This window comes from Gobius niger, assembly GCF_951799975.1.
Source record: "Gobius niger genome assembly, contig: SCAFFOLD_55, whole genome shotgun sequence".
Taxonomy (NCBI): domain Eukaryota; kingdom Metazoa; phylum Chordata; class Actinopteri; order Gobiiformes; family Gobiidae; genus Gobius; species Gobius niger.
Genome location: NW_027639266.1, coordinates 45,038 through 57,500, shown reverse-complemented (window position 1 = coordinate 57,500; position 12,463 = coordinate 45,038). Strand labels below are relative to the sequence as shown.

The following is a 12,463-nucleotide window of genomic DNA, read 5'->3' as shown; positions in this document are numbered from 1 at the left end:
TCACACCTGGGCCCCACGAACTGAAACTTTTATGTTTGACTTTACTAATCCAGACAAATATGCTTCAATGCTGGATCATTTTATGTACGCCTGAAAATGATGAATAGCCTTAACCGTTTCCAATAGAAATGTAAAGCTCATATGTTATTAACAGTAGCTAACCTAGCTGCTCACTCTCCTCTACAAACATTTAGCAAACACTAAATCCATCTCATACGTTCCTGTCAGTCACTGATTACGCCTTTATCTGGTTCAGCTGTGTCATGCGTTGCTATGGCGACGCCACAGCGGAGTGATATCCCAGTGATTTAACTACCGGACTACGTGTGCGGTTACACCAAAATAATGCACCAGCCAATCAGAGTCCAGGATTCACCCAGACCATGGTGTAAAAGTGAACAAAGCTCATGAACAGAAATGTACAGCATGAATCATCTGTGGTTTGTTAAAGTTAAGGTTAAAAGTAGCAGGTTATTTTTGTGACCGTGTGGTACCCAGAGGTCCCCAGCCTTGATTGTCGTGCGTTTTTGTCGCTCTTTTATTGCTTCTTTGTCACTATTTGTGGCCTTTTTTTTGTCATTTTCATCCTTGTTTTTGTTGATATATTGACACTTTTTCCAAGAAGCTTTTAGATTTGGGTAAAGCCCAAATTAAAGTAAAAAATAAATTAAAAGAAAATAAATATTTCAAGCCAAAAGTTTCCATCATTAAAGCAGTAACAGAAGAAGAAGAACTCGCTCCTCTTCCTGTGTGCAGGCGAGCGGCGCGTCACGTGACGGCCCCGTGTGGCGCTCGGCCTTGTGGGTAACGCGGTTCTGGCGGCGCCTGAACTCGTGCCTGAGTCGCCTGGGGACCACGGAGGCGCTGATCGGCCCCGGGCCCTTCCTGAGCTGCCCCCTGTCCAGCAGCGACGCCGCGGTCCGGTGAGTGTCCCGGGTTCGTCTCCGTGACTCCGCCCCCTCCTCCTAACGTCCCGCCTCCTCAGGTTCCTCTGCGCGCTGTGGAACTCGCTGGTGGTGCCTCGGATCGAAGCCGCCGTCGTGTCCAGGCTCTGCGCCCGACGCGGCCCCCCCCAGGCCCCGCCCCTCTCAGAGGGGGAGGGGCGGAGCCTGGGGCAGAAGGCGCTGGTCAAGGCGGCGCTCGGGATCGTCCTGAACAGAGCCGTGCTGCAGGACTGTCCCCTCTCCAGATCAGGTACTTCTGACACACGATGTTTAGGCTCAAACTGGAGTCTCTCAGAGCGGCTCCTCACTCGACCAATGAGACGAGCTGTTCCTGTGAACCAGCCGGTCAGGTCCAATCAGGAGGGAGGGGGAGGAGCCTGTTCCTGCTCTCCTCATGTTGCAAACTAAGAAGGGCTTTCTGGGTAAAAAGGGGAGGAGTCTGATGGTTGACTTTCACATTTCATCCCTTTAAGTAAAGAAGGAGCTTGTTTTGAGCCCGTGCTGCTTGAGGACGTCTGGATTAAAGCTCTGATGATCGTCTGTCTCTTCCTCTCCATGACCTGGTGAAGTTTGTTTCTCTGTGTTTAACCGTGCGTGACCGCTGTGTAACATGAGAGGCCTGCACATGCGTGTGCGTGTCCGGGCACTGACAGGTTGATCGTCGTCATGGAAAGTTCCTCAAACAGCTGATCGTTGTTACGTGACTGATGGTCAATCACCGCAGCACTGGTCATGTAAAACGATCACATGTATGTTGTAAAGTGTGTCGGGAGTTACATGATCATGAGCAAATACTCCCATGTTTAACCTCTTAACTCCCACCTGAACGGATCCCATCTTCTCCGGTTTGGCTTTACCCTAATCTAAAAGCTTCTTGGGACAAAAGCACCAAAACAGCCACAAAAAATGAGAAGAAAACAAGGATGTAAACGCAACAAATGTGACAAAAATTCAACAAAAAAGTGACAAAAACTCAACAAAAAGTGACAAAAATTCAATGAAAATGTGACAAAAAAGTGACAAAAATGTGACAAAAAAGTGACAAAAAAGTGACAAAAAAGTGACAAAAAAAGTGACAAAAATGTGACAAAAATGTGACAAAAACTCAACAAAAAAGTGACAAAAATTCACCAAAAATTCAACCAAAATTCAATGAAAATGTGACAAAAATTCAACCAAAAAGTGGCAAAAATGTGACAAAAACTCAACAAAAAGTGACAAAAATGTGACAAAAATGTGACAAAAAAGTGACAAAAATGTGACAAAAATGTGACAAAAAAGTGACAAAAAAGTGACAAAAATTTGACAAAAATTTGACAAAAATTTGACAAAAATTTGACAAAAACTCAACAAAAAAGTGACAAAAATTCACCAAAAATTCAACCAAAATTCAATGAAAATGTGACAAAAATTCAACCGAAAAAGTGACAAAGAAATTACAAAAACTCAACAAAAATGTGAGAAAAATAAAAAACAAAACATTAAAAAATGTGACACAACGCAGCAACAACGCGAGGAAAAAGACCAGTTTTGTGGGTCTTAGCTTTCAAATGAGGTGTTACACAGACCTATAGCCAAAGAGGACAGAGTGCATTTGGTTTAGGCGGGGGGTCAGAGGTTATATATAGTCCTTTGTAATTCTTTCCCAAATAAAAGTGCACGAAATAGACGAAGCCATTTCCTGAAATTCATACATGGGGAAACAGCACCCCCGCCTGACAGTAACTGGTACTGCATCAGTCCATTATAAGTCCATAATTAACTTTCCCACAGTGAACTTATTTAACAGGTACCTTCAGTTCCTTCCTGTCTCCACTGACCCCCGTGTGCCCCCCCCTCAGAGCTGCCCTGTCTCCACTGACCCCCGTGTGCCCCCCCCTCAGAGCTGCCCTGTCTCCACTGACCCCCGTGTGCCCCCCCCTCAGAGCTGCCCTGTCTCCACTGACCCCCGTGTGCCCCCCCTCAGAGCTGCCCTGTATCCACTGACCCCCGTGTGCCCCCCCCTCAGAGCTGCCCTGTCTCCACTGACCCCCGTGTGCCCCCCCTCAGAGCTGCCCTGTATCCACTGACCCCCGTGTGCCCCCCCTCAGAGCTGCCCTGTCTCCACTGACCCCCGTGTGCCCCCCCCTCAGAGCTGCCCTGTCTCCACTGACCCCCGTGTGCCCCCCCCTCAGAGCTGCCCTGTCTCCACTGACCCCCGTGTGCCCCCCCCTCAGAGCTGCCCTGTCTCCACTGACCCCCGTGTGCCCCCCCCCCCCCTCAGAGCTGCCCTGTCTCCACTGACCCCCGTGTGCCCCCCCTCAGAGCTGCCCTGTATCCACTGACCCCCGTGTGCCCCCCCTCAGAGCTGCCCTGTCTCCACTGACCCCCGTGTGCCCCCCCCTCAGAGCTGCCCTGTCTCCACTGACCCCCGTGTGCCCCCCCCTCAGAGCTGCCCTGTCTCCACTGACCCCCGTGTGCCCCCCCCTCAGAGCTGCCCTGTCTCCACTGACCCCCGTGTGCCCCCCCCCCCCTCAGAGCTGCCCTGTCTCCACTGACCCCCGTGTGCCCCCCCCTCAGAGCTGCCCTGTCTCCACTGACCCCCGTGTGCCCCCCCCTCAGAGCTGCCCTGTCTCCACTGACCCCCGTGTGCCCCCCCCTCAGAGCTGCCCTGTCTCCACTGACCCCCGTGTGCCCCCCCCTCAGAGCTGCAGCGACTCCTCCCGGACTTCAGCGGCGGCTCGTCTCCGTCCTCGCCCCCCCTGGCTCCCGCCGGGCCGGGCGCCGTGTCCCCGAGGCTGCGCAGGAGGCGGGACCACCGGCTGAGGCGCTCCAACACCGCGCCCAGGAAGAGGCCGGTCTGCGGGGCGGGCCTCGGCGCCGCGGGTACGGAGCACGCGCCGGAGCTCGGAGTTAAACCTGTGACCGCCCCGTCTCACGTCTCTTCTGTTGCAGGTTCTCAGTCCACGTCTGACGTTCGCTTCGTGAACGGCGCCCCCCACAGGTGCGTACTGTAAACACCGCCCTCTAGTGGCCCAGACACAGAGCTGCACTGATGAGACACTGAGGCTGCGTCTGAAACCATCACATCACAGCCTCTGACACTGACCTCTGACCCTTAACCTTTCATGGGTCGACTGTTAGATCTGTGCAGTTTGGGAACTAGAGCTTCAGCTGCATTTGGAACAATCCGTCCTTAAACAGGGGAAAAGGGAAGTGACATCATCAACAGCTGTTTTTCTTCTTCTTTAAAGTTATTGGTGGAGCAGGCCAAACAAAAGCGCATGTCGCCCCCTAGTGTCCAACAACAACATAGTGTCCAAACAAAGACATTTAAGGAGAAAAATAAATCCAAATGATCCAAACATTTCCCTTTAGTCTTATTTTATTTCAGCAGCTGTTTCTTAAAGCTACAGCAGCAAATGATCCATGTGGCTTAAGTTTCTACTAAATGAAAACAAAAGCATTTAATCCGTTTCCTGAGTTTCCTCTTTAACACTGACATGTGACTGAGCTGTGGGGACGACAACATGGATTTATCACTTTTATAAAGTTTGGCTTGTGCAGAATCTTAGTTTTTAATTATTATTATTTTTATTATTAAATGTGCTCCTGTCAATCAACAGTGGTTGCGCATGAATCACTCGAGGGTGGGGGCGAGGAGGGGGGGGGATTTGGCGCAGTGGCTTGTGGGACGGCACATAGCTCCTAATCACCACTTAGTTAGCATCAGAGGTCCCTATGCTAAAGTGGCTATGATAGTTAGCATCAGAGGTCCCTATGCTAAAGTGGCTATGATAGTTAGACTCAGAGGTCCCTATGCTAAAGTGGCTATGATAGTTAGCATCAGAGGTCCCTATGCTAAAGTGGCTATGATAGTTAGCACCAGAGGTCCCTATGCTAAAGTGGCTATGATAGTTAGCACCAGAGGTCCCTATGCTAAAGTGGCTATGATAGTTAGCATCAGAGGTCACTATGCTAAAGTGGCTATGATAGTTAGCACCAGAGGTCCCTATGCTAAAGTGGCTATGATAGTTAGCACCAGAGGTCCCTATGCTAAAGTGGCTATGATAGTTAGCACCAGAGGTCCCTATGCTAAAGTGGCTATGATAGTTAGCACCAGAGGTCCCTATGCTAAAGTGGCTATGATAGTTAGCATCAGAGGTCCCTATGCTAAAGTGGCTATGATAGTTAGCATCAGAGGTCCCTATGCTAAAGTGGCTATGATAGTTAGCACCAGATGGCCCTATGCTAAAGTGGCTATGATAGTTAGCATCAGAGGTCCCTATGCTAAAGTGGCTATGATAGTTAGCACCAGATGGCCCTATGCTAAAGTGGCTATGATAGTTAGCATCAGAGGTCCCTATGCTAAAGTGGCTATGATAGTTAGCACCAGATGGCCCTATGCTAAAGTGGCTATGATAGTTAGCATCGAGGCTCCTTTTCTTAACTACTTCCTAACTGACAGACCAGTTCGGAAGCTTCTTGTCATGGCGAACGCTGACGCACGTCCGGTTTGGCGTAAGAGCCACTGAGCTCCAGCTCCCTCTGACCTTTGACCCCAGACCCTCCTCTGACCTTTGACCCCAGCTCCTCCTCTGATGGAAGTTTCTCTGTTTTCAGTCCGGGACGAGGCCTGGGTTTGTTTTCAGACGAAGAGACGGATCTGATCAGAGAACTGAGCCTGAGCCGCTCCGAGCCCGACATCAGCACGGTAAATACTACTGCAATACTACTGCCATACTACTGCCATACTACTGCGATACTACTGCGATACTACTGAGATACTACTGCCATACTACTGCCATACTACTGCGATACTACTGCGATACTACTGCCATACTACTGCCATATTACTGCAATACTACTGCCTTACTACTGCCTTACTACTGCAATACTACTGCGATACTACTGCGATACTACTGCAATACTACTGCAATACTACTGCAATACTACTGCAATACTATTGCAATACTACTGCAATACTACTGCGATACTACTGCAATACTACTGCAATACTACTGCCATACTACTGCAATACTACTGCGATACAACTGCGATACTACTGCAATACTACTGCCATACTACTGCCATACTACTGCAATACTACTGCGATACTACTGCGATACTACTGCGATACTACTGAGATACTACTGCCATACTACTGCAATACTACTGCGATACTACTGCAATACTACTGCCATACTACTGCCATACTACTGCAATACTACTGCGATACTACTGCGATACTACTGCCATACTACTGCAATACTACTGCAATACTACTGCGATACTACTGCGATACTACTGCCATACTACTGCCATACTACTGCCATACTACTGCGATACTACTGAGATACTACTGCGATACTACTGCGATACTACTGAGATACTACTGCCATACTACTGCGATACTACTGCGATACTACTGCCATACTACTGCGATACTACTGCGATACTACTGCCATACTACTGCCATATTACTGCGATACTACTGCAATACTACTGCCATACTACTGCCTTACTACTGCCTTACTACTGCAATACTACTGCGATACTACTGCGATACTACTGCAATACTACTGCAATACTACTGCAATACTACTGCAATACTACTGCCATACTACTGCCATACTACTGCAATACTACTGCCATACTACTGCAATACTACTGCGATACTACTGCGATACTACTGCCATACTACTGCCATACTACTGCCATACTACTGCAATACTACTGCGATACTACTGCCATACTACTGCCATACTACTGCCATACTACTGCAATACTACTGCGATACTACTGCAATACTACTGCCATACTACTGCAATACTACTGCGATACTACTGCGATACTACTGCCATACTACTGCCATACTACTGCCATACTACTGCAATACTACTGCGATACTACTGCCATACTACTGCCATACTACTGCCATACTACTGCCATACTACTGCAATACTACTGCAATACTACTGCAATACTACTGCAATACTACTGCCATACTACTGCCATACTACTGCAATACTACTGCGATACTACTGCCATACTACTGCCATACTACTGCAATACTACTGCAATACTACTGCAATACTACTGCAATACTACTGCAATACTACTGCAATACTACTGCAATACTACTGCAATACTACTGCGATACTACTGCGATACTACTGCCATACTACTGCAATACTACTGCAATACTACTGCCATACTACTGCCATACTACTGCCATACTACTGCCATACTACTGCAATACTACTGCAATACTACTGCAATACTACTGCAATACTACTGCAATACTACTGCCATACTACTGCCATACTACTGCCATACTACTGCGATACTACTGCGATACTACTGCAATACTACTGCAATACTACTGCAATACTACTGCGATACTACTGCGATACTACTGCAATACTACTGCAATACTACTGCCATACTACTGCAATACTACTGCAATACTACTGCCATACTACTGCCATACTACTGTGATACTACTGCAATACTACTGCGATACTACTGCCATACTACTGCCATACTACTGCAATACTACTGCAATACTACTGCGATACTACTGCCATACTACTGCGATACTACTGCAATACTACTGCAATACTACTGCAATACTACTGCCATACTACTGCAATACTATTGCCATACTACTGCAATACTACTGCAATACTACTGCAATACTACTGCCATACTACTGCCATACTACTGCAATACTACTGCCATACTACTGCGATACTACTGCCATACTACTGCGATACTACTGCCATACTACTGCGATACTACTGCAATACTACTGCGATACTACTGCCATACTACTGCCATACTACTGCAATACTACTGCCATACTACTGCAATACTACTGCCATACTACTGCCATACTACTGCCATACTACTGCAATACTACTGCAATACTACTGCAATACTACTGCAATACTACTGCAATACTACTGCCATACTACTGCGATACTACTGCCATACTACTGCGATACTACTGCCATACTACTGCAATACTACTGCAATACTACTGCAATACTACTGCCATACTACTGCCATACTACTGCAATACTACTGCCATACTACTGCGATACTACTGCCATACTACTGCCATACTACTGCCATACTACTGCAATACTACTGCAATACTACTGCAATACTACTGCCATACTACTGCAATACTACTGCCATACTACTGCAATACTACTGCCATACTACTGCCATACTACTGCAATACTACTGCGATACTACTGCCATACTACTGCGATACTACTGCAATACTACTGCCATACTACTGCAATACTACTGCCATACTACTGCAATACTACTGCCATACTACTGCGATACTACTGCAATACTACTGCGATACTACTGCCATACTACTGCCATACTACTGCCATACTACTGCCATACTACAGCCATACTACTGCCATACTACTGCAATACTACTGCGATACTACTGCGATACTACTGCGATACTACTGCGATACTACTGCGATACTACTGCAATACTACTGCAATACTACTGCCATACTACTGCCATACTACTGCCATACTACTGCCATACTACTGCAATACTACTGCCATACTACTGCGATACTACTGCAATACTACTGCGATACTACTGCGATACTACTTCCATACTACTGCCATACTACTGCCATACTACTGCAATACTACTGCCATACTACTGCAAAACTACCGCAATACTACCGCAATACTACTGCAATACTACTGCAATACTACCGCGATACTACCGCAATACTACTGCAATACTACTGCAATACTACTGCAATACTACTGCAATACTACTGCAATACTACTGCAATACTACTGCAAAACTACCGCAATACTACCGCGATACTACTGCAATACTACTGCCATACTACTGCAATACTACTGCAAAACTACCGCGATACTACTGCCATACTACTGCCATACTACTGCAATACTACTGCAATACTACTGCCATACTACTGCAATACTACTGCCATACTACTGCAATACTACTGCAATACTACTGCCATACTACTGCAATACTACTGCAATACTACAGCAATACTACTGCCATACTACTGCAATACTACTGCCATACTACTGCCATACTACTGCCATACTACTGCCATACTACTGCAATACTACCGCAATACTACTGCAATACTACCGCAATACTACTGCAATACTACTGCAATACTACCGCAATACTACTGCAATACTACTGCCATACTACTGCCATACTACTGCAATACTACCGCAATACTACTGCAATACTACTGCAAATAGTACAAATACTGCACATTAATATTAGTTTTAGTTTTAACTCCGTCAGACCAAACTCTGTGCCTCCTGGTTTTTCCCGCTCATTCATTCACAGAGACATGTTTGGTATCCACGTGTAGCAGGAAAGGCTGTGACCGAGATGACGCTGAATCCAAATATGGTCGTTTCCTTTGTGGACGACGGCAGCGGCTAAAGACGGGAGGAATAAACGCAGGGGCTAAAGTTCAGGGGCTGAATCTGCGAGGAGTTGGATCTGGAGTTTGTAAAGTGGATCTGGAGTTTGTGAAGTGGATCTGGAGTTTGTGAAGTGGATCTGGAGTTTGTGAAGTGGATCTGGAGTTTGTAAAGTGGATCTGGAGTTTGTGAAGTGGATCTGGAGTTTGTGAAGTGGATCTGGAGTTTGTGAAGTGGATCTGGAGTTTGTGAAGTGGATCTGGAGTTTGTGAAGTGGATCTGGAGTTTGTAAAGTGGATCTGGAGTTTGTGAAGTGGATCCTGAACGAGCCAAGAGTGGAATAAAAACACAAACATCTCACAAGGGAGAAACTAAAATCCAAAATCCCTCTGAGAAAATGTTAATAACTGATGCGTCACTAAATAAAAGCACATGTTTAAACCTGGAAATGTGCAGTATTTAGATTTCATCGCTGAAAATAAGACTGAACAAGTGAAATGTGTTTCATGTTTTTCAGATTTCTCAAACCAAAGAAGTGTTTTCCACTGAGCGCTCGTCACAGTCACAGCCGCCGCCGCCGCCGGTGAGGGTTTAACCTTATTTTAAAACTACTATGTCAAATAAAAACATAAAAAGGATTAAAAAAAACCTTGCAGGACATCCCTCGGGGGGTCGCGAGGCCGTGGGGAAGGGGGTCCCCAGAGAATTTCAGGATAAACCTTTTTTTTTTTACAGCATATAGATTATGAAGTCCATTCAAATATTCAAAATAAACTGTTTAAATACATATTAACTTGATTTGCACATGTTTTTTCTGCCCTGAAGTAGCGTAACTTGTGTCTATATCAAATCTGTAACGACATTCACACCTTGTGGATCAGACTTTATTCAGACTTCACTGATCAAAGCTCCGTGAATCAGGCAGGAAGAACGACTTCCTCCCCTGACGCGGAATCGGCTGCGTCTAAAGTGAACTTTTTAACAGTAACAAAAATGGGAATGAAATGATTAATGCGAAGAAAAAGAGAATTCACGTTATTTTTTTTATTTTTTCTATATGTTTAGCTTGTGAGATGCTAACAACACATTTAACCTCTTAACTCCCGCCTGAACCGAGAGGATCTTTTTCCTCACGTCATCAGATTCTTTTTCCATCATTTTTTTGTTGGGTATTCAACTCATTTTTGTAACTTTTTGGTCATTTTTGTCATTTTTTGTCATTTTTTTTCACATTTTTGTCATTTTTTTGTCACATTTTTGTCATTTTTTTGTCATATTTTTGCCACATTTTTGTCATTTTTTTTGTCAATTTTTTGTAATTTTTTTGTAATTTTTTGTCATTTTTTGTCATTTTTTTGTCACATTTTTGTCATTTTTTTGTCACATTTTTGTCATTTTTTTTGTCAATTTTTTGTCATTTTTTTGGTCATTTTTTTGTCATTTTTTTTGTCATTTTTTGGTCATTTTTTGGTCATTTTTTGTCATTTTTTTGTCATATTTTTTTGTCATATTTTTTTCAATTTTTGTCATTTTTTTGTCATTTTTTTGTCATTTTTTGTCATTTTTTGTCATTTTTTTGGTCACTACTTTTTTTTTCCATTTTTCTTCAATTTTTGGTCAATTTCTTGTGACATTTTTGCCACTTTTTCATTAATTTTTCATCACTGTTTTGTCACATTTCCATCATTGTTTTCGTCTCAGTTTTGTTGCTATTTTCTCACCTTTTTTCCAGAAGCTTTTGGATTGGGGTAAAGCCAAACTGGAGAAAATGCTCTCGGTTCATGCGGGGGTTAAGGGGTTAAATGATCAGCTCAGCGCTGATCGTGAGTCCATGTGAATGTTTGTAATAAAATCTGTTTTTCCTCCAGACTCCGGTGTCTCCGCCCGTGTCCCGCTCACGCCTGCCTCTCCGCGCCTCCAGGGCCACTCCACGCCCCACTACTGCAGATACTACTACAAATACTACTACTACAGATACTACTACTGCTGCAGATACTACTGCAAACACGACTACTGCAACCCCTCCTCCTCATCTCTGCCCCGACGACAACCAGCACTTCGTCAACAACAACCACGTCCACAGCAGCGTGTGGATCCTGCATGAGAACTACATTACCCACAACCCCGCGCTCCTGCCTCGATAGCGCCCCCCGCTGTAGAGACTGAGGACTCCATGGTGTCTCGTTCTCGTGGTCGACGTCGTTCTGAACCTGTGGGACCATAGTTTTACGCTGGGTTTTGTTTTCGGCTCGTGATGAAAGAAAAATGTGAATTTAAGAAGTCGATCTGAGGCCGAGGCGTCGCGGGGGAAGGAGCGCTAACGCCGCGGGGGAAGGAGCGCTAACGCCGCGAGGGGAAGGAGCGCTAACGCCGCGAGGGGAAGGAGCGCTAACGCCGCGGGGGAACGGGCGCTAACGCCGCGGGGGAACGGCGCTAACGCCGCGGGGAAGGAGCTCTAACGCCGCGGGGGAAGGAGCGCTAACGCCGCGAGGGGAAGGAGCGCTAACGCCGCGGGGGGAAGGAGGGCTGACGCCGCGGGGGAAGGAGCGCTGACGCCGCGGGGGAACGGGCGCTAACGCCGAGGGGGAAGGAGCTCTAACGCCGCGGGGGAAGGAGCGCTGACGCCGCGGGGGAAGGAGGGCTAACGCCGGGGGGGAAGGAGCGCTAACGCCGCGAGGGGAAGGAGCGCTAACGCCGCGGGGGAAGGAGCGCTAACGCCGCGGGGGAAGGAGCGCTAACGCCGCGGGGGGAAGGAGCGCTAACGCCGCGGGGGAAGGAGCGCTAACACCGCGGGGGAAGGAGCGCTAACGCCGCGGGGGAAGGAGGGCTAACGCCGCGGGGGAACGGGCGCTAACGCCGCGGGGGAAGGAGGGCTAACGCCGCGGGGGAAGGAGCGCTAACACCGCGGGGGAAGGAGCGCTGGCGCCGCGAGGGGAAGGAGCGCTAATGCCGCGGGGGAACGGGCGCTAACGCCGCGGGGGAAGGAGCGCTAACGCCGCGGGGGAAGGAGGGCTAACGCCGCGGGGGAAGGAGCGCTAACGCCGCGGGGGAAGGAGAGCTAACGCCGCGGG

The 12,463-nt window shown here is 47.2% G+C and overlaps 1 protein-coding gene across 1 annotated transcript in view; it reads left to right on the top strand.

Moving 5' to 3' along the window:
- cttnbp2 (cortactin binding protein 2) overlaps window positions 1-11,550 on the top strand; it is a 105,471-nt gene extending 93,921 nt beyond the window's left edge. The window contains exons 16-22 of the mRNA XM_079583130.1: window positions 757-923; window positions 986-1,194; window positions 3,630-3,809; window positions 3,879-3,927; window positions 5,547-5,637; window positions 9,910-9,975; window positions 11,261-11,550. Of these exons, the coding sequence (XP_079439256.1) occupies window positions 757-923; window positions 986-1,194; window positions 3,630-3,809; window positions 3,879-3,927; window positions 5,547-5,637; window positions 9,910-9,975; window positions 11,261-11,536 (1,038 nt within the window). The 3' untranslated portion in view covers window positions 11,537-11,550. The remainder of the gene's footprint in view (window positions 1-756; window positions 924-985; window positions 1,195-3,629; window positions 3,810-3,878; window positions 3,928-5,546; window positions 5,638-9,909; window positions 9,976-11,260) is intronic.
- Window positions 11,551-12,463: the final 913 nt, after the last annotated feature.